This window comes from Moschus berezovskii, chromosome 22, assembly GCF_049115385.1.
Source record: "Moschus berezovskii isolate FMDL1 chromosome 22, NW_MosBer_1.0, whole genome shotgun sequence".
Taxonomy (NCBI): Eukaryota; Metazoa; Chordata; class Mammalia; order Artiodactyla; family Moschidae; genus Moschus; species Moschus berezovskii.
In genome coordinates, this window is record NC_142481.1 from 39675048 (window position 1) to 39697153 (window position 22106).

Genomic DNA, 22106 nt, shown 5'->3' on the forward strand with positions numbered 1-22106 from the left:
AGGAGAACATAGGCAAAACACTCTCCGACATAAAATACAGCATGATCCTCCATGACCCACCTCCCAGAATATTGGAAATAAAAGCAAAAATAAACAAATGGGACTAATTAAAATTAAAAGCTTTAGCACAGCAAAGGAAACTATAAGCAAGGTGAAAAGATAGCCTTCAGAATGGGAGAAAATAATAGCAAATGAAGCAACTGACAAATAATTAATCTCCAAAATATACAAGCAGCTCCTGTAGCTCAAGTCCAGAAAAATAAACGACCCAATCAAAAAATGGGCCAAAGAACTATACAGACATTTCTCCAAAGAAGACATACAGATGGCTAACAAACACATAAAAAAATGCTCAACATCCCTCATAATCAGAGAAATGCAAATCAAAACCACAATGAGATACCATTTCACACCAGTCAGAATGGCTGCTATCCAAACATCTACAAGCAATAAATGCTGGAGAGGGTGTGGAGAGAAGGGAACCCTCTTACACTGTTGGTGGGAATGCAAACTAGTACAGCCACTATGGAGAACAGTGTGGAGATTCCTTAAAAAACTGGAAATAGAACTGCCATATGACCCAGCAATCCCGCTGCTTGGGATAAACACCGAGGAAACCAGAATTGAAAGAGACACATGTACTCCAATGTTCATCGCAGCACTGTTTATAATAGCCAGGACATGGAAGCAACCTAGATGTCCATCTGCAGACGAATGGATAAGAAAGCTTTGGTATATATACACAATGGAGTATTACTCAGCTATTAAAAAGAATGCATTTGAACACGTTCTAATGAGGTGGATGAAACTGGAGTCTATTATACAGAGTGAAGTAAGCCAGAAAGAAAAACACCAATACAGTATACTAACGCATATAGCCGGAAGAAATATCAATAAGCTCAGATATGCAGATGACACCACCCTTATGGCAGAAAGTGAAGAGGAACTAAAAAGCCTCTTGATGAAAGTGAAAGAAGAGAGTGAGAAGGTTGGCTTGAAGCTCAACATTCAGAAAACAAAGATCATGGCATCTGGTCCCATCACTTCATGGGAAATAGATGGGGAAACAGTGGAAGACTTTATTTTGTGGGCTCCAAAATCACTGCAGATGCTGATTGCAGCCATGAAATTAAAAGACGCTTGCTCCTTGGAAGGAAAGTTATGACCAACCTAGATAGTATATTAAAAAGCAGAGACATTACTTTGCCAACAAATGTCCATCTAGTCAAGGCAATGGTTTTTCCCGTGGTCATGTATGGATGTGAGAGCTGGACTGTGAAGAAAGCTGATCGCTGAAGAATTGATGCTTTTGAACTGTGGCATTGGAGAAGACTCTTGAGAGTCCCTTGGACTGCAAGGAGATCCAACCAGTCACTTTTAAAGGAGATTGATCCTGGGTGTTCATTGGAAGGACTGATGCTGAAACTCCAATACTTTGGCCACCTCATGCGAAGAGTTGACTCACTGGAAAAGATTCTGATGCTGGGAGGGACTGGGGGCGGGAGGAGAAGGGGACGACGGAGAATGAGATGGCTGGATGGCATCACCGACTCTGTGGACATGAGTTTGAGTGAACTCCGGGAGTTGGTGATGGACAGGGAGGACTGGGGTGCTGTGAATCATGGGGTCGCAAAGAGTCGGGCACGACTGAGCGACTGAACTGAACTGAACTGAATGGATATATATGGAATTTAGAAAGATGGTAATGATAACCCTGTATGCGAGACAGCAAAAGGGACACAGGGGTATAGAACAGTCTTTGGGACTCTGTGGGAGAGGGTGAGGGTGGGATGATTTGGGAGAATGGCATTGAAACATGTATATTATCATATGTGAAACAAATCACCAGTCCAGTTTCGACGCATGAGACAGGATGCTCGGGGCTGGTGCACGGGGATGACCCAGAGGGAGGATAAGGGGAGGAGGGAGGTGGGAGGGGGGGTTCAAGAAGGGGAACACATGTACACCTGGGGCGGATTCATGTCAATGTATGGCAAAACCAACCAATATAATATTGTAGAGTAATTAGCCTCCAATAAAAATAAAAAGGAAAAAAATATAAATAAAGAAAATAAAGGCACAGTTCTGATTTCCTGTTTGATTACTCGGAATAAGCATGGAGGTACACAACAACTGTTAATAACGCTCATGCTGTTTATAATAGTAAACCCGAGGGATAACCCACGGTTGCAACATTATGAGACTGGGTAAATAAGCTATTTTTCATTCTTACAATGGAACTACTTGACTATACACACAAAAATATGAAAGTGTGTGTAATTCTTAGATAAACATTTGTTGTTTTATAATGCTAAGGAAAATTTGTATTTAAGAAACTCCACCTAGATGAATACATAGATAGAATCATGCGAAACAACTAGAAAAATACAGATCAAAATGTTCACGGTGAGTCTCCACAGACAATGGGATTGTGAAGGAATTTTTTTCTTCTTTGAGGTTATCTGTACTTTTATTTCTCCACTTAATGAAAAATAAAAACATTTTCCTCAGAGTGTTCAGTTGTGAAACCAACATAGATTTTAAAAAAGCAATAATAGGGAATTCCTTAGTGGTTCACTGGTTAAGACTCCAAGCTCCTAATGCAGGGGGCTCAGTTGGGGAACCGAGTTGGGCACCAGTTGATCCCTGGTTGGGGAACTAGAATTCCACAAACCAAGTAGCCAAAAAAAAAGGAAACAAAACAGTAATAGCACTAGCCCTCTGCTCAAACGTGAGGTAGTTGGAGTGTTTCTCGCAGCTCCCAGCACCTTCTAATCTGGCTTTCCAGCTTTGCTTCCCTGGTGCCTCCCTCATTCCCATTCCCCACACCACACTCCCAGGTCCTGTCAGTGGCCCTCGTCCCCTGTCCCATCCCCATCCCTCCTCTTCCCCTTCTCCCCAGCCCAGCTCCATCCCTCAGCCGCAGAGACTGCTGCCCTCCCTCCTGGGCATGGACAAGCCTCAGAGCCCTCAGCGGGGACCCCAACCTGTTCCTAGTGCTCGTGTCTCCCTGAACTGCAGGCCTGGCTTCAAGTCAGACCAACCTCAAGTCGGCTCTTCTGATTAAACATTTACACCCACCCCTAATCTCAGGAGAGGTGAGGTGAGTGCTAACATTAAAACGATTAAGAAGGAGAGGATGAGCTCAACCGACACAGGACAGGAAGAGTGTGTCTGTCGCAGCTGTGGCTGCAGCTACGGCCCCGGAGGCTAAGCTGAGCCCTGAGCTTCCCGGGGGCCAAGGGGAGTCTGGCCATTAACTCTCCACCATCTGATGCTGCACGGAGTCGGGTCAGCCTTGAATCCAGGTCTTAGAAGTAAAGGTCCCAGGACTAGATGGGCTGGTCTGCAAGGGGTCCCATCAGCAGCCCCATCAGGGCCAGGAAGACTTACAAGAATGGAGACACTTTCCCCTCCTGCTGACTCTCCAAAGATGGTCACAGAGCCTGGATCCCCTCCAAAGTTGGCAATGTTCTCCTGGACCCAGTGCAGTGCGGCCACCTGGTCCAAGTGACCCCAGTTTCCCCGGCTGTGCTCGTCCCCTGTGCTGTGAGTAAGAGAACAGGGTGGGGTTGGGAGCAGAGAGGTCCCGGCAGGACCCTGAGGACCAGAGATGGGACCGGGGTTCCAGGTGAGCCTTCTGGAACGGACTGGGCTTCCACAGCCCTCACACGGGGTCTTCACTTTCCTGCTGTCCAGCTCTGCTACAGGGCTCTACAGAGCCATCCTTCATATACTGATTGAGCATCTACTACGGTTGGGGTGAAACCCTGGCTCATGTGGAAGAGGAGAGGCTGGGGGAGAGGAATTGGGACGAGTACGCGCAGTTACACTGTCGCTGGGAGCAGACAAGGGCTGTGGGGGGGGGGGAAGAGCTGAGGGGTCTCCGTCAAGGGGATACATCGTGGGACACGACTCCCCTGGGACAACCCTCCCCCTGCCCACAGGTCTTTCAGGGAGGTGACCACCCCTCCTCCGGCCCATCCCCCAGCATCTCAGGGTAAGATCTCCTGGCGCCAGTGCATTTGGAAAAAGCTCAGTAACTACCTGCTGTAAACCTGGTTCCTGTCCCCAGAGAATCCACGTGGGAGACTCAAGATTTCACTCAGGCATGTGCCAAAGTCCAGGAAGGAAATGGGGTGAGTGGACCCAAAACTCCTCCCAGCAGATGAACCCCTGTAGTCAGATGCTCCTTATAACCTCCCAGTTCCAGGCACCCATTCCTTCACCTACAAGACTTCACAGAGCTCCCACATGAGTCTGCCCCTTCTTCACTTCCCCAGGACGAAAGATGTGTGAGCCTCTAAGTGCTGGGCTGCATGGTAACTCTCATCTTAAAGACAGAGCAACGTGCCAGGCAGCACAGTGAAAAAGAGACAAGTAGTTCAGTTGAGATAACAACTGGGTTGGGCTTGGTAGGAATAGTAGGAGTTGTCAGGGAGATTAGGAGTTTTCTGTGTAAGAGCTCAGAAGTAAGTGCACCAGGGTGGCTGGGGAATGAGAAGGTAGGTGGAGCCCAATTAGGAGGGGACTCAGATGTCTTAGTAGGGAACCTAGCAAGGACACCTTGAGCGCTTGCCTGACCAGAGTGGGGCTCTAACACCTCCACACTGGGGGCAAGGTGCCACCAGGCGAGTCCAGGGTCTTACCTGAAGAATCCCCAGATGCCCAGGCGGTACTGAATGGTCACCACCACCACGTTTTCATGGGCAGAGAGGGCCAGCCCATCATAGGTTGATGCCCCGCCCACCATGAGACCGCCTCCGTGGATCCACACCATCACCTGAACGGGGAGGATGCAACCACAGGGTTACTGGAGGCAGAGCTGGGGAAGACCTCAGAGGCTGTCTGGTTTGGTCACCTCCCCGTTCTCCAGCTGCGGCCCAGGCCACAACCCCACTCAGGGCTCCCTGGCTGCCCCTGCCTGTCTCCCCTGCCCCAGTGCCACCTGCTCTCAGCTCCTCATGCTGAGAACATCATCATGGGAACAGCCAAGCTCGAGCATCCTCTCCTCCCCAACACTCCCACCACCCTCACTCCTGGACCCTCACCCAGCTCAGCACACTCAGCATGCAGAAGCCCTTGGTTAGAAGCTTGTTTCAGCTTCATCTTAGTTACCTTCTGTGTGGTGAATTCAACTTCTCAAGTGAATGAATGATTGTGTTAAGAAGCACACGCCCTGGGTGGTACCTCATCTTAATATTCCTTCCTGCTGTCACCTCCACTCCCCAAATCTCACCCATCCTCCCACGCCCAGCCTAAAACTACCTCCTCCAAGAAGTCTTCAACCATTTGATGAATATGATCTGAAAACCTACTAGGTTGAGTAATACTGAGGATGAGCGTGAACATGATAGTTCATAACACACAGCCCTCAATTTAAGGAGCTCACAGAGCAAGAAAGTGAGAATGACTAAAACAACAGAAACATTTGGTTAATCAAAAAATCAAAGAACTCATATATAAATTATGTGATAAGTATTATTCTAAGCATTTAAAATAAACCATGCATGAGAAAGGAATTACTATTGCCCCTTTTCATAGACAGGAAAACTGAGGCACTGAACCACCCTGAGGTCACGCAGCCTCTAGGCAGAGGAGACAGGACTTGACCCCAAGCATTCTGGCTGCAGAGGCCACACGTCAAGCCACCCGGCACACAGCAGCCAACAGCCATGCTGCAGTCGGTTGGCTGTTGGGGCAGGAGGAATTCCTTCCCTTCACCTCTAACTAATGCATCAGGAAGATTAGCCTCATGTGCACTGCCATACATCTTCATATTCGTCACTGAACACGTGTGTGTGATGATCCCCAATTTGAGGAAACAGTAAAAGGTGGAACAAGGATTTACCCCCAGACCCTGTGGTTCCAGAGTCTGTGTCCACAGTAGAGATTCTCCAGCCTCAGGTTCCCAGAGCCCCTGCTCCTCCAACACTTCTGTTCCCTGACTACCTCCAGGTGGAGGGACTGAGTTTGCAGTGATCTCTGAGACCAGGCTGGTCAGCAGTGATCTCCTGAAGAGGCCAGTCCAGTTCTGTGTGGATCCTCGAAGGCAGGGGCTGTGTGGTCATGGTTTTATGCTTTTCCTTTCTCCTAAGCCTTAACTCTAGCTCTGTCTATGGAAGCACTGAGTACATGACAGGGAAAAGAAATGAATGAGTGAAAAGTTGTCCCCACCTCTCTGAGCTTCTACTCACAAGTTCACAGACACCCTTCTCCGAATCTGGGCACCATGCCAGGGGTGTTCCTGGGCGATGGCTGGGTGTGCCCAGCCCTGTCTCTACCCTCCCTGACTGCTCCTTTTCCAGCAGACCTGCCCCGAAGACATCCAGCCTGAGTCTAGAAGTCGGCTCTGTCTCTGGGTTCCACGTTTTCTGGAAATGCTGACTCACTGGGTCATCAGCTTTAGCCAAAACAATTAGGAAGTGAAATTAAATACAAGAAAATCTTGATAGCTGGCAAAGGCCAAGGAAAATACTTCTTTGTTGCTCCAGGCTCTGCCCCCCAACCTGTGACACCAAGTCACAGGAAGCTGTCAGAGAGGGTCTCTGTGTGCTGAGGAAAGGCCACACACAGGCTCCGTGCTAGCGTGTGTCAGAGAGCTCCCGGCTGTTCCAGGAGCCCCGTGCTCCAGTCCTGCCACCCCTACTCTGCGACCTCGCCTTCCCCTCACAGGACCTCAGTTTCTCTGTCTGTAAAGGAAGGGTTGGCTTGTTGGCTTATCTCCAAGATTCCTTCCAGCTCTAACTTTATGGAAGTGACGTTTTACCCTCTCTGGGTATCAGATTCCTAACCTAGCAGTTAAAGTCATCCTTCTTGTCCATCTATTAGCATGAGAGACCCTGGAAAAATTCAAATGTGCATTGCAGATGTGCAGCAATCTCCCCCAGGGGCCCTACTCTGGCCGAGGGGAAACAGGCGTGGGCAACTTGCGCTCCCTGATGTCAGGTTTGGCCGTGGTGCTGAAGAAAGCCCTGGGGCCCCAGAAGACTCTTGGCCCAAGACGCTTCCACCCAACACTGCCTTCATCCCCTTCCTGTCTACACCAGCCTTGACCAGTGTTTCCCACTGCTTACCGGCAGCCTGCTTCTCTTCGTCAAGTCAGCAGGGGTGTATATATTTAGGTAAAGACAGTCTTCGGAAAACGTGAGGCTAATGTTCTCCTTTCTGTTGGTAAAGAGATCTGAGAGCAACTGTGCCCCCACTGGGTCTTGGGAGCACCTGTGCGGGGCAAGGAGAGAGAATTCTTGAGGTTCAATCAGAGCTGACCAAGGAGATGTCTCCTGTGGTCATCAAAGGCCTTGGACTGCCATCTTCAGGCCAGTAAATAGAGTTGTTCTTACCATACCTGGGGCATGCGATGGGAATCCACAGGCTAACCAAGGTCTCCCAGGACCATGTACGGTCAGACCTGACCTTCTTCCCTTCTTAGGCCTCTGAAATGCCCCGGGTCAAGGTAGGATGCTGCCCTAAAGTGCTGATGGGACCATTTCCTGCATGCCTGGGTCCACACCAGCGCTGTATGATGCCCGCTGTAGAGTGCCTATATTCTGCCCACAGGGAAACACATTCTAGTCCACGGGAGACTTCCAGAAACCAGGAGAAATCAATCAAATGGCAGATATTTAGGGCCTACAATGGATCAGGGTCAAATATTTGTGGGGCAGCATTAGGAGAACTATATTCTAGTTCTGCCTCAGCCTGATTTGCTGGGTTTCCTTGGGTGAATGCCTTGCCTGCTCTGGGTCCCAATCTGTCTGATGTAAATGAGGGGAGTGATTTCTATAAGGGTCTAGCACATGGACATGCTGATATTTGTCAGCAACTCATCACAGGCAAGAGCTATTGGTTGTCCCAATAGGAGACTTTAAAGATGCTACAGATGTTATAATTTTTAATGTTTATCGAGTCCTCTCAACTTGCCAACTGTTGTTTTAAATACTTCTTATATGTTAATTCATTTAATCTTCACAGTGGCCCCATGATATAGGTTCTATTATTTTACAGTTGAGAAACTGAGGCACAGAGAATTTAGAGAACCTGCCCAAGGTCACACAGCCAGAAAGATCATACTATGTAGTGCTTATGTTTTCAAGGATATTCAGTTCAGTTCAGCTCAGTCGTGTCCGACTCTCCGCGACCCCATGAATCACAGCAACCAGGCCTCCCTGTCCATCACCAACTCCCGGAGTTCACTCAAACTCATGTCCACAGAGTCAGTGATGCCATCCAGCCATCTCATTCTCTGTCATCCCCTTCTCCTCCTGCCCCCAACCTTTCCTAGCATCAGAGTCTTTTCCAGTGAGTCAATTCATTGCATGAGTTGCCCAAAGTATTGGAGTTTCAGCTTTAGTATCAGTCCTTCCAATGAACACCCAGGACTGATCTCCTTTAGAATGGAATGGTCGGATCTCCTTGCAGTCCAAGGGACTCTCAAGAGTCTTCTCCAACACCACAGTTCAAAAGCATCAATTCTTCGGCGATCAGCTTTCTTCACAGTCCAACTCTCACATCCATACATGACCATGGGAAAAACCATAGCCTTGACTAGACGATATTATAAGCCACATTTCTCGATCTCAACGCCCCCACAAAAAGAGGCATGACTGCCCTCAGTGTGTTGATGAGGTAACTGAAACACTTATGTGCTTGGATGACACAGCTGTTAAGTCACAGAATCACAACCTCAAAGATTACCTCTTGATTTCCATCCTGTGGGGACTTTCCCCAGATCACGTAGGCAAGGGACATAATATTCATAAAAGAAGAGTAAGAGTTAAAAAGGAAAAATACTCAATGTCACTAGTATTCAAACAAACACAGAATAAAATTAATAATTTTGTATAAAATGGTGATGATAACAACTATTATCAAAAACATTATTCTGCCTATTCAGTAGATAAAAGCCATTTTAACAACTCCAAGCATTGACAAAAATTCGGTTAATGGAGGTTTTCATATATTAATTAAAACAGTGCAGTTGGAATATTTCTGAAGGGAAATTTTTAAAATTCTCTAACTCCAAAATGTTATATCTTGGAACTTATCCACAAATGAATATGCATGAAAATTGAGCTATAGGATGTTCATCAGAGTTCTATTTATAGTACAAAAATATCAACAACTATGAAGAACTCCAAATAAGAGATGGAGTAAAGAAATTATGATTCAATACTCAATATAATATGGTGACTCAATATCAGGTTGTGATATTTAATGACACAGAATGGTGTTCATGATATACTTTCATGAACTTCGTCTACTACTTCCATCTAAATTATCTGTACCATGTAATACAATACTGTGATATAAGAAAAATAAGTATTTGTAAGAAGTATGGAGATCCAACCAGTCCATTCTAAAGGAGATCAATCCTGGGTGTTCATTGGAAGGACTGATGCTAAAGATGAAGCTCCAATACTTTGGCCACCTCATGCGAAGAGTTGACTCACTGGAAAAGACGCTGACGCTGGGAGGGATTGGGGGCGGGAGGAGAAGGGGACGACAGAGAATGAGATGGCTTGATGGCATCACCGACTTGATGGACATGAGTTTGAGTGAACTCCGGGAGTTGGTGATGGACAGGGAGGCCTGGCGTGCTGTGATTCATGGGGTCGCAGAAAGTCAGACACAACTGAGCGACTGAACTGAACTGAACTGAACTGAAGAAGTATGCATTTGATCTTTGGCCAGTTTCACCTGAAGAGCTCTTGAAACCCTTGTGTTCATAATTTCCTGAGCAGTGCATACTGTTGGGTTCATGAAATGACTTTTGGACCACACCTAAGGGCAGGAACCGGTTGCCAGAGGAAGAATCTCATGATTAAAAGCAAGGGAACCTTCTGTCACAGCCCCCTGAACTCTGGAAAGAGAAGACAGGCTTGAGGGGAATCAATCACCAGTGACGAATGACTTCAAGCCCCTGCCCATGTAATGGCTTTCCATGTGGCTCAGAGGTAAACAACCTGTCTGCCAATGCAGTAGACACAGGAGATTACCTGCAAGAGGAAATGGCAACCCACTCCAGTATTCTTGCCTGGAAAATTCCATGGAGAGAGGAGCCTGGTGGGTTATAGTCCAAGGGCTTGCAAAGAGTCGGACATAATTGAGCAATCAACACTCACGCCCACGTAATGAAACCTCCGTAAAAGCTCAAAAGGACAGGTTCAGAAAGCATCCTGGTTGGTGAACCAGAATTTGTTTTTATTTTTCACACTGCATGGCATGTGGGATCTTACTTCCTGACCAGGGATTGAACCCTTTGCCCTAGAAGGGCGGATTCTTAACCACTGGACAACCAGGGAGGTGGCCACCGTGCTGGGTCCTCTGTCAGGGACCTCACCTTATGGATCTCTTCATTTGGCTAGTGGTTTGTATCCTTCAATATCCTTTATAATGAACTGGTAATCTAGTGAGGAAATTAGTTTCTTGAGTCCTGTGAGCTGCTCTGGTAAATTACTAGAACCAGGAAGGGGTCACGTGAAACTCTGAATTATAGCCAGTTGGTCAGACGCACAGTTGACAACCTGGAATTGGCATTTGAAAGAGGGACCGGTTTTGTGGGACCAAGTCCTTCACGGATGGAATCTGATGCTATCTCTGGCAAAACAGTGTCAGAAATTAGTTGAATTGTTGAACATACATATGGTCTGTAAGAATTGCTTTTTGGTGTGGGAAACACACACATACATTAGAATTGGGTACAGGAAATTATGTGATTCCACTTTGAGGGAGAAATTATGGAACAGATTAGAAAAATACAATCTAAAATATGAACCGGAGCTCTTGCTAGGTGGTGGAATTGTGTATGATTTTCATTGTCTTAATTTTACCATCCTCACTTTTCAAAAAATTAATTATTTATTTGGCTGCATGTTTCTTGGCTGTGACATGTGTGGTCTTTTAGTCACAGCATGTGAACTCCTAGTTGAATCAAGGGCTCTAGAATGCTGTGAGAGTTCTGGAATGTTGGTGAGGATCTACAAGAGCTTGAGGATTTCACAGCAAAGTACGAGCCACTCAGAGGATTGCCTTGGATCCTTCCTGCATCCCTTTGAGACTAACATCCCCACTGAAAGAGGCCAAAACCACACCCCTGACCTACATGGGAGGGTAAGAGGTGGTATTCTTCACGAAGATCCATGGCTCTGCAGGCTGTGGCGGAGCAAACCTCAAGGATCCAAGAGGAGGCTTGGCAAAAGGGACTCCCAGGAAGACGGCCACAGGCTGTGCAAATCCTTTTAAGCTGACGTGTTTCCCCAGGACTCTGCCCTGAGCGGTGTCCACGAGAGGTGGTGAGGACGTCAGCCCTGCTGGACATTGGGAGGAAATGAGGACACATCAGTGGTGACGGTGAACTGGATTCTGGGTGGATTTTGTTACTTTTGCCACTTTCATTACTTTGCCACGTGATCCTGAATGTCCTGTCAACTCTCTAAGCCTCAGCTTCTTATGTAAGAGAGGGTGAAGCTGTCTTTCCTAATTCACAGGGTCATCAGAGGGAGTGAGACTCGGGGTCACATTCTGTCTGTCCCATTCCTGTGGAGCAGGCAGTTTTTTCTCATTGAGCTCAAATGTGTCTCCTGCAGTTGCTATGTCAGGCCCGGTCCTTGCTGCTCGGGGACATCCTGCACCTTCATGAGGCAGGTGGCCTTCGTGTTGACCCCTGTCCATGCTCATCCCTCAAGTCCTCTCTTGTCCATCCTCAACAGCTGCAGTTTGTTTAAGCATCCTAACGGGAAATGATTTCCAGGCTCTCACCCTCCCAATTGTTCCCCTCTAGATACAGACGAAACGACAACCTCTCCCTCAAAGCGTGTGGACAGAGCAGAGAAGAATAACCCAAATCTGGTCTTATAGACACATCCAATGACAGCCTTCAAGAGAGAGGAAGTGGACAGATGCCCGATTGGCAAGAGTTGATGGGCTGTGAGGTACGGGCAATGATGGTGACAGCAGTGGTTACCATTTGTGTTATAGGCAATGATTGTGTATTGAGCACTTACTATGTACCATGTGGGCGCTCTCATCAGAGCAGCCTGGCTAGGGAGATATCAATATGCCCATTTTATAGATGAGGTAACTGAGGTAATGGAGCCAGCTAGTATGGATTTTCTAAAGATGGAAAAGGTTTGACCCTGCCAGGGGATAACTAGCAGTAAGGGGATAATCAGCTTCTAATTAGGGCTTCCCTGGTGGCTCAGATGGTAAAGAATCTGACTGCAATGCAGGAAACCTGAGTTTGATCCCTAGGTTGGGAAGATCCCCTGGAGAAGGAAATGGCAAGCCACTCCTGTATTCTTGCCTACCGAGGAACCTGGTGGGCTATAGTCCACAGGGTCACGAAGAGTCATACACGACTGAGCGACTAACACATAACTGCACTTCCCCTCGGTTCCGGGCCTCTCACAGTGTCACAGCGCCAGGAGGAAGAGAAAACCCAGTGTAGCCGGGCTATCACAGCACTGATGGCCAGAGCATGGGCTCTGGACTCAGGAGCTGCTACTGCTAAGTCACTTCAGTCATGTCTGACTCTGTGTGATCCCATAGACGGAAGCCCACCAGGCTCCCCCGTCCCTGGGATTCTCCAGGCAAGAACACTGGAGTGGGTTGCTATTTCCTTCTCCAATGTGTGAAAGTGAAAAGTGAAAGTGAAGTTGCTCAGTCGTGTCCGACCCATAGCGACCCCACAGACTGCAGCCCACCAGGCTCCTCCATCCATGGGGTTTTCTAGGCAAGAGTACTGGAGTGGCTTGCCATTGCCTTCTCTGAGACAGAGGAGACAGAGACAGAATTCAGAGCGTGACTTTCCAGCTGACCTTGGGCATGTACGTTTCCCTCTCTGAGCCTCGGTTTCTCCATCTGTAAAATGGTACAGATGCATTCTGGGGTCCCTTGCTGCACCCTTGTATTAACCATGTCCTCTATGTCCCGGATTCTGATGCTCTGACAGCTGGAGCCTTGCTGATTCTGGGGGGACTGCCCCTCCCAGAGTTAGCCAATCCCTGGAGACAGGAACGAACTTCCCCTTCCAGCCTGCCGTAGCCTGTACCCCAAACCCCTTCTTTATCAGGCCCTCCACATCAGTCACTATCACCCTGCCCCAATCACTCCAGGACAAAGTAACAGAAAACTGTGCGCACCCCCTAACCTGCCGAAATTGTCTATTTTGCCACTCCCAAGACTATTTATCCTGCCTCACCTCTTCCTTCCCTATCAGCGACCACGATAAATACCCTCACTCCCAATTTCTTTTCTTCCCTCGTGACCCACCCTGGTCTTTACCACCTGGCACACCATAGTAGGGCCATGCTCTCTCCTCCATGAAAATGTGAGTCATAAACCATCTTTTCGAAAGGCAGCTGGCTCCTGATCTGTGGGCCTTAGAATACCCTAATAGTCTATTAATCAGTTCAGTTCAGTCGCACAGTCGTGTCCAACTCTTTGCGACCCCGTGAATCACAGCATGCCAGGCCTCCCTGTTCATCTCCAACTCCCGGAGTTCACTCAAACTCATGTCCATCGAGTCGGTGATGCCATCCAGCCATCTCATTCTCTGTCGTCCCCTTCTCCTCCCGCCCCCATACCTATTTTTTTTAAGCTTTAAACTTTTAATTTTGTATTTGGATATAGCTGATTAACAATGTCGTGATAGTTTCCGGTAAACAGCGAAGGCAATCAGCCATACATATACAGGTATCCATTCTCCCCCAAACTCCCCTCCAATCCAGGCTGCCACATAACACTGAGCAGAGTTCCATGTGGTATACAGTAGGTCCTTGTTAACCATTTTAATACAGCAGTAATACAGTGTCTTTGAAAAACAACTCCTTTATCTCTTTTTTCACTTTCTCTATTTCAGGCACTCTTTAGAATAAACAGCCCATTTCCACCTCACAACAGTCCACGGAGGTACAGTTGTCACCCCCATTTTCAAAATGCAAATCCAAGGCACAGAAAAGGGACATCCCATGTGTCAGAACACACAGCCCCTAAGTGCTGAGCTGGGATGGGAACCCACACTGCTCTGTCTCCAGAGCCGGTATTAATATTCTGGTAAGATCCCTTCATGGCTTCCCAAGTGGCTCAGCAGTGAAGAATACACCTGCCAATAGACACAATGGGTCAGAAAGATCCCCCGGAGTAGGAAATGGCAACCCACTCCAGGATTCTCGCCAGGAAAATTTCATGGACAGAGAGCCTGGTAGGCTATAGTCCATGGGGTTGCAAAAGAGTTGGACATGAGTTCGCTACTAAACAATAACAGGGATCCGTTGCAGGATTCTGGTAAAGAATAAACACTCCATCTCCATATTAATAATCAAGAGGAAAGACATGGAGGAGCTCGCCAGAGTCCTCAGCGGGATGTGGGAGGGGTGCTGATCGTCCTCCTCTGGTGTGGCCGCGCTGAGCCGAGTCTAGGCTGTGCTTGCTCCCCTGTGTCTCCTGCCATGGGGCATGGGCTAGGCTAGACTGTCCAAATTTACAGAGCGTGCGCTGCTGCAGAACCTGGCCTGTCACTGCTTTGCCCTGTGCCCATCCTTGTCCCCTACAAGGATTTCCAAAGATACTCCTGCTATCTGCATTTCAGTTGGACTCACCCCAAGCTGTGAAGGAACCGAGGGAGGTCAGGACCAGAGCTAAGAGCCACATCCTGGAAAGAGAGCCGCTCCTGTACCCGCAGGTGTCTCTGCTGCTCACAGGGGCTGCTTCAGTCCCGGCCCCCAGCTCCCACCCCCAGCTCCCTCCACAAGCTCCCGCCCCAGCTGCTCAATAACAAGCAAATCTCTCCTCCCTTCCTTGTGGGTGGTTGGAGTGTGTGAGCCACGCCCACCAAGAGTTTACCCTCTTTGAAATCAAGAACGCAGACTTAACTCTCCAATTGCAGGTAGCTGCAGATTCTATAAACAACTTGTTTCCTAAGCGCTTCTCCTTTTCTGGACTCTAACCTTAGTGCTCTGTGATCTTCCCAGGGCAGGCACAAGCAGACAAGGGGAGTTTTTGATCTGGGGTCCTCAGACAAACTGGAAAGCTTTTAGAGCAACTCCTAGCCCCACAGCTGCCTAGCTAGAGAATTAAGGGCAAATCTTTTCATTTCCTTTGGCTTCAATTTCAGAGTTCCATGCTATTATTTTGGAAGCATCATAAATTTATTTCAGTCTCTCTTCTGATGCCTAAATTAATTTTACCGTATTCCTGCAAAGTGACTCAGCCTCCCATTTTACACCTCCAGGGTCAGGGAACTCATTACCTGTCCAGGCAGGGATCTGGGGAGAGGATGTCTTTACAGTAAAGGGACTCCATCTCTCCATTTCTTTGGTTCTAATTATCCATCCACCATCCATCCTTCCACTTATTCATTATTTCATTCATTCATTCTCCAAACATTTACCAAACGCCTGGCACTATGCTAAGTGCTATGGATACAAAGAGAAAACATGGTCCATCTCCTGGAGGAGTCACGATGTAGTAAGACAGAGGCAGGGGGAGGCGATAGGTGGGTTGCAATGCAATGTGGCAGCACCAAAGTAGAGGGATGCAGAGTGCTCTGAGCACACCTGTGACAGTGCCCTTACCTACTAGGGGAAAGAAGATGCTCAAAGCCCGTCTAATACAATCATTATATGTCCAATCAATGGGGCATTCTCTAAACACAGTCTGGTACAGCCGGCTAAGGCAGTGCTATCCTTTCACTCAACCTAGTGATGCATACCTCTGTTTCTTAACAGGAACAGGCAGTCATGATCTACTGTTGAGGGGAAAAGCAACTCTAATATAGTTATGACTGCATTAGGATAGTGTTTGGCAGTTCCTCAAAAATCCCACACGGCGACTCCCCTGCTGTCCAGTGGTTAAGACTTCATGCTTCCACTGCAGGTGGAATGGTCTTGATCCCTGGTCACGGAACTAAGATCCTGTATGCCATGTGGTGTGGCCAAAATGTTTTCCTAAAATATCAAACACAGAGTCATCATGCTGCTGCTGCTAGGTCACTTCAGTCGTGTCCAACTCTGTGCGACCCCATAGACGGAAGCCCACCAGGCTCCCCCGTCCCTGGGATTCTCCAGGCAAGAACACTGGAGTGGGTTGCCATTTCCTTCTCCAATGCATGAAAGTGAAAAGTGAAAGTGAAGTCGCTTAGTCGTGTCCGACTCTTAGCGACCCCATGGATTGCAGCCTACCAGGCTCCTCCATCCATGGGATTTTCCAGGCAAGAGTACTGGAGTGGGGTGCCATTGCCTTCTCCGAGAGTCATCATATCACCCAGCGATTCCACTCCTAGTTATATACCAACAATATTTGAAAATATGTCCCAGCAAAAACGTGTACACAAGTAGCAGCAATTCACCATGGCCAAAGCAGGAAAAAACCAAATGTCTAGGAACTGATGAATGGACAAATGAAATAATATCTGTCTGTACAATGCAATATTATTGAGCCGTAAAAAAATGAAGTACTGGTACATGCTAAAGAGGGATGAACCTTGAAAATATTGAATATTACGCTAATGAAAGGAGCCAGATATGAAAGGACAGAGATTGTATGATTCTACTGATATGAAATGTCCAGATTAAGCAAATCCATAGAGGCAGGAAGTAGGACAGAGTTTGCTGAATGCCTGGAGTGTGGGGGGCGGGGAATGATGTGTGAGTGCTACTGGGTAGAGGCTTCTCTGTGAGGTGATGAAAATGTTCTGGGGTTGCACAGTGGTGATGGTTGCACAACTGTGAATATACTGAAAAACCACTGAGCCGTAAGCCTTAAAAAGGTGAATTTTGAGCTTCCCTGGAGGGCCAATAGTTACGGCTCCACGCTTGCTATGCAGTGGGGATGGGTTCAATTGCTGGTGGGAGAATTAAGATCTCACATGTCACATGGTGTGGCAAAAATGAATAAAACAAATTTTTAAAAAGATGAATTTTCTGGTGTGTGGATTATCTTTCATTAATGAGATATTTTAATAATCTAGTCTTCCTGAAGGCTCAGTGGGTAAGGAATCCTCCTGCAATACAAAAGACATAGGAGATGCAGATAAGATCTCTGGTTCCCGAAGATCACCTGGAGGAGGAAATGGCAACCCACTCCAGTATTCTTACCTGAGAAACCTGTGGACAGAGGAGCCTGGTGGGAAACACTTTACAAATGCCCCACGGTGAGACCAAACATGCCTCAGATGCTGTGCTTGGCATCCCCAGAGTGAACATCAGTCTTGGCTTGGCCAGTTCCAGTGACAAGACACCCGTTTTTCCTGAGAGCTCCCTGTGATGACTTGGCTCTGAATCTTTGACAGTTCCTCCCTAAGTCAGGCTGAAGTCCACCCTTCCTTGAAAATTCAGCCCTTTGCTACTTGAGAGTCACAAAGTGATTTAGATTTGGAAGGAATTTCCAGTCTCTTTTCTAGCAAAAGCAAGTGTACTTGAGACTTGGTTTCAGATAGAGAACTTCACACCTTCCTCTGCAGGGTGATGGCTTTTCTGTAGTTTGAAGCGCCCGGTGCGTGCGTGCTAAGTGGTTTCAGTCCTGTCAGGCTCTTAGCAACTCTGTGGACTGTAGCCTGTCAGGGTCCTATGTGCTGAGGGAATGATAATCAACTCCAGGTGTTTCGCCCCCTGGCGGTTGCTGGAGGGAATTGCTATTTGATGTTCAAAAAAAGAGCAGTCACGTGGCTCAGAAGTCAGGTCTCAGATTGCCTACACGTGCCCTGTAGAAGGGCCAGCCTGTGCTGAGTGCATGGGTTTGGGGGTCAGGCACCCTTGTTCACAGCCACCTTGCCACTTCCTGACAGAGGCAAGTTATTGATATACTCTGGGATTCCATTTCCTCTTGCCTATAAAGAAGAAGATAATACTTCAATTGGTGGTTCAGTGATAAAGTATCCTCCTGCCAATGCAGGAGACATGGGTCGGATCTTTGATCTGGGAAGATGCCACATGCCACGGAGCATCTAGCCTGTGCGCCACAACTCTTGAGCCTGTTCTCCCCGACAAGAGAAACCACTGCAATAAGAAGCCTGCGCATTGTAACTAGAGAAAGCACATACTCAGCAGCGAAGGCCCAGAACAGCCAAATATAAATAAATAAAGAATTTAAAAGATGACATTTCTCTGTGGGGGAGTAAATGAGACAGTGGCTTGATTCCTGGCTCAGGCTTTCTGAACGGTGGCTATTACGATCTCTATGTGCACACTGACATTAATGCAGCTCCCAATAAGTGCCTGGAGAAAGGCTCATTGGTTTGCAACCGTGCTCAGGGTGAGGCCACAGATAGATAGGAACCTTGCTTATCCAGTGTCCCTAGGGCCTGTGCATGTCCTTCAATAAGCCCCACGGAATAAGTCACTGTACCATCATTTGAGCAAACTCAGTGAACCTGCATGGTCTGGAGTGACTGCTAGTTACTGACAGGCAAAGCAACTTGCCTAAGGTCACAGAGCCCATAGTCAGAGGGCTGAATCTAAATCACACTGTCTCATCGCCTGGCCATGCTGTGTTGATTATGATGTCACTGGATGCTGACCCTGCCTCTCCTTATTCAGAGCTGCTCGGGTGCTCAGGACAGTCCAGCTGTGCTCATGGCTGGAGAGATGGGAGGATGAGGGCCAGAGAGGTCACCGAGTATGCAGAGGGTTCTGACAGCCATGTCAGCGCTTCCCCCGGGTGTTCAGTGTCCTCACCTGTCCTGGTTATCTTGTGGGGGGCGAGGGTAGGAGGCTGCAGTCAGCCTGCAAGAGTGTCAGTCCAACCTGTGTCACTTAGTCACAAAACTCTCTGAGCCTCAGTCTTCTCTGTTCTAGAGCATAAAATAATAGTGTCTGGCTCTCAGGATGGAAGAATGTAATATATGTGCAGACTGTCATAATATGTTTAGTGAGTGTCTATAATGTCAGCTATTTATGTACTATTATTATTAGCATAAGAGCCATTTTTCTCGTTCCAGACAATTAAGCAGGGACAGGAGGCTTAGCTCTGGGTTCTGTGTCATCCACTTCAACCCTGTGAGCACGTGACCAGTTTCCCTGAGAGGGTTACCCTCCATTCAGGAAAAGAGGCACTGACCCTAGAGATAGAAGGCCATGAACACGACAGTGTGGGTCCTCTAAAAGACACAGAAGGATCCTGCCCTTTCTGCTGTCACCTGCTCCAGGGTGGAAGCAGGGGGCGGGGCCTCTGCGCGCGGGCCCCTCCCCTCCGGACGCGGACCGGCTCTGGGCCCCAAGGCCTCCCACCCGACCCGCGGGTCTGCTTCAGCACTGCTTTGGACCTGGACCTCGCCTTTCCTCCTGATGGACCCCAAGTGCTCCTGCCCCACTGGGGAGGACCCCAGGAGTTAAGCCCTACTGATGCCTGCTTCCCAGGCACAGGACGGAGGGTCCCTAGGGTTGCAGAAGGGAGTGTGTGGAGTTTGATCTCAGGGGTCCCCTGTCACTTGCTGCTCCAGGAATGTTTTCCTAGCCCGGCTCCTGAGAGCATTTCAGGCACCCTTGGCCTCCATTCTAAATCTCAGGGCACGGAGGCTCCAGACTGTCCCTCTTGTCCTCACCCAGGGGGTCAGGGGACAGTTAGGCGGGGACCCAGTGCTGGGCGGAGAACTTGGAGCTGCCGGGTCTTGATGGCAGGAGGGGACATGGTCCCTCTTGGGGTTCAGGACATAGAGCTGGCCCCCAGCCCCAGTCAACTTGGGCTGGGTCTGGAGCCTGGGGTCTTCCCTGGGAAGGGGATCTTCTCTCCTGGGACCTGAAGCGAGGAGCTGGGGCTTCTCTATGTGCCTGAGTGGACTGACTGGGAGCTCCAGTGCTGATGCTGACCCAGGAGGAAGGGGAGGTGGCCCTGCTGATGTCTGCGGTGGCTCCTCCTTACCCCCCTGCTCACTGCTGGCCTTTCACATCCGGGCAGGCAGCTCCTGCACCTGCAAGGCCTGCAGATGGCCCTCCTGCAAGAAGAGTGAGTGCGAGCCCTCCTCTGGGAACCCTGGGTCTGGGCTGAGTCCGAGGAGGGACCTGGAGCTCAGCAGGTGGGAGCGGGACACTGACCAGACTTCCTGGCACCTGCCTCACCAGGAACAAATTACCAATCATGAGATGACATGGTGCGCGGTAGGGGGGAGGGCGAGGACGTTGCACTCAGCCGTCATGAGTTCCCGTCCCACCTGTGTCACTGCCAGGTGACATCACCTCTCTGCTCAGTCTCCTCCTCTGTGACAGGTACAACGATAGCTCCTGGTTACTTTAGAATTTAACTTTAGGCAACAAACTTAAGATTTAAGAATTTAATAGGATTGAAGTATTTAAGAGATGGACAGTCTTAGCATGAAGCCTAGCACACATTGAGCAACCCACCTATCAGATATTACTTCTTATCATTCATATTACAGGAGATATTTTTCAACTTCCAAACCAATAACCCAGGGCTGCTGTTCATGGCTGTGTGTCCTGTGTCATCCTCAAAAACTACGTGTGATTGTGCCGTTGTCCAGAGAGGGTTATCATCTTTTCCACAAACAAGGAGCTGGCACTAGTGATGCAAAGCCACGATCAAGGCTGTCCCTGTTCTCCTAAGAGATGCAGGAGGATACCTACCAGTCCTGCTATCACTTGTACTAGGATTTTACCTACCATTGTCTATCTCTATACAAAATTTTTAAATTTTCCTTTCACTCAGCTACAATAGGTCTTACCCAGGGCCCCAAGGGAAGTGGGTATGCTGGTCTTTCAGTGGTTTGGAGATGTTATTTTTTAAGGGAGCAGTGTCTGAGCAGGGCTTCAATCCTGCATTCCGGAGGCAGGTTTTCACTGATCTTACTACCTGCTGGGCGTCCCTGGTGGCTCAGTGGCAAAGAACCCATCTCCCAATGCAGAAGACAAGGCTTTAATCCCTGGGTCAGGAAGATCCTCTGGGGAAGGAAATGGCAGCCCATTCCAGTATTCTTGCCTGAAAAGCCTCACGGACAGAGGAGCCTGGGGGGCTACAGTCCATGGACTCACGAAGAGTCGGACATGACTTTCACACCGAACAGAAACAATTATCTGTCACTGATATTTCTCACGGGTCCCTGCTAGAGGTCCAGAGAAGGGCCTGCCATAAGTGTAAACTCCCCTGTGGGTTAGTGACTCCTGAGAATTGTATCCTCTGACACTCACCACAGTTGGCCTCCAGCCTCGATTCACATTTTAGAGTCACTGTATTCACACACACGGTGACTCCATCCTCCCCCTGTCAGCAGACAGTCAGCCAGAGTTCCTGTCCCATCTCTCCTCCACAGTGCCTGTCTTCCTTCAGACTTCAGGGTGTTTGCCCTGCAACCTCTTTGAATGAATCAGAAATAGTCATGAAACAGAATAATGGAGATTTTTCTTGCAGAAAAAATCGGAGAAGGCAATGCCAAGCCACTCCAGTACTATTGCCTAGAAAATCCCATGGATGGAGCAGCCTGGTGGGCTGCAGTCCGTGGGGTCGCTAAGGGTCGGACACGACTGAGCGACTTCACTTTCACTTTCACTTTCTTGCAGAAATGGTGGTCGTAACATTCTTAGAGTCTTCTACATCCCAGGAGAAGCCAGAAATCACCCCAGGAATCTGAAAAAGACAGTTTTTAGGTGACACTTCAGGGACTCACTCCAAGGTGGTCACTGCTTAGCCCTGATGTGGTCCAGGCTGCAGAAAGCGTTCATATGAGTTGTTGGAAGAGATGACCTGGGGAGGGGCCTAGAGGATAACATGTGAGTTGAAGAAAGAATTGCAGACTGTGGGAGGGACGGGAAGGGCCAGGCAGCCATGTTCAGTGTCGCGAAGCCCAAGTCCCCTCTTGCCCACTCCGGGACAGCCTCAGGCTGTGTCGCCTCCATCTCTACAGGCAGCTCCGCATGGAGGAGGGGGACATGGCACTCTGGTCCCCCGCATCCTCTCACTGGAGTTGTGGATGGCCCTGAGACAGGGAGCAGATGCAGCGTCCCCCTCAGCACCTCCCAGGGCCCAGCCTGCTCCACTCTGCATGCTCAGACGTCACGCCAGAACGGCCAGAGCACCTTCCTGCCAACGGTGCCCACTGTCTTCATCCTTCTCTCACTGAGGAGGATGACTTTATTCCAGCTCAAGACAAAGACATTGGC

General features: G+C 48.6%; 1 protein-coding gene across 2 annotated transcripts in view; it reads right to left on the reverse strand.

The window, feature by feature from the left end:
- The window catches only part of LOC148774410 (liver carboxylesterase-like), a 29518-nt gene extending 14744 nt beyond the window's left edge, over positions 1-14774 (reverse strand). Inside the window, exons 1-5 of one of the 2 annotated variants that reach the window (XM_088830141.1) lie at positions 14601-14774; positions 11105-11312; positions 7077-7221; positions 4650-4783; positions 3394-3547 (exon numbers count right to left, since the gene is read on the reverse strand). In XM_088830141.1, the coding sequence (XP_088686267.1) occupies positions 3394-3547; positions 4650-4783; positions 7077-7221; positions 11105-11312; positions 14601-14652 (693 nt within the window). In that variant the 5' untranslated portion in view covers positions 14653-14774. The remainder of the gene's footprint in view (positions 1-3393; positions 3548-4649; positions 4784-7076; positions 7222-11104; positions 11313-14600) is intronic. The other variant, XM_088830142.1, reaches the window with a different exon arrangement.
- Positions 14775-22106: the final 7332 nt, after the last annotated feature.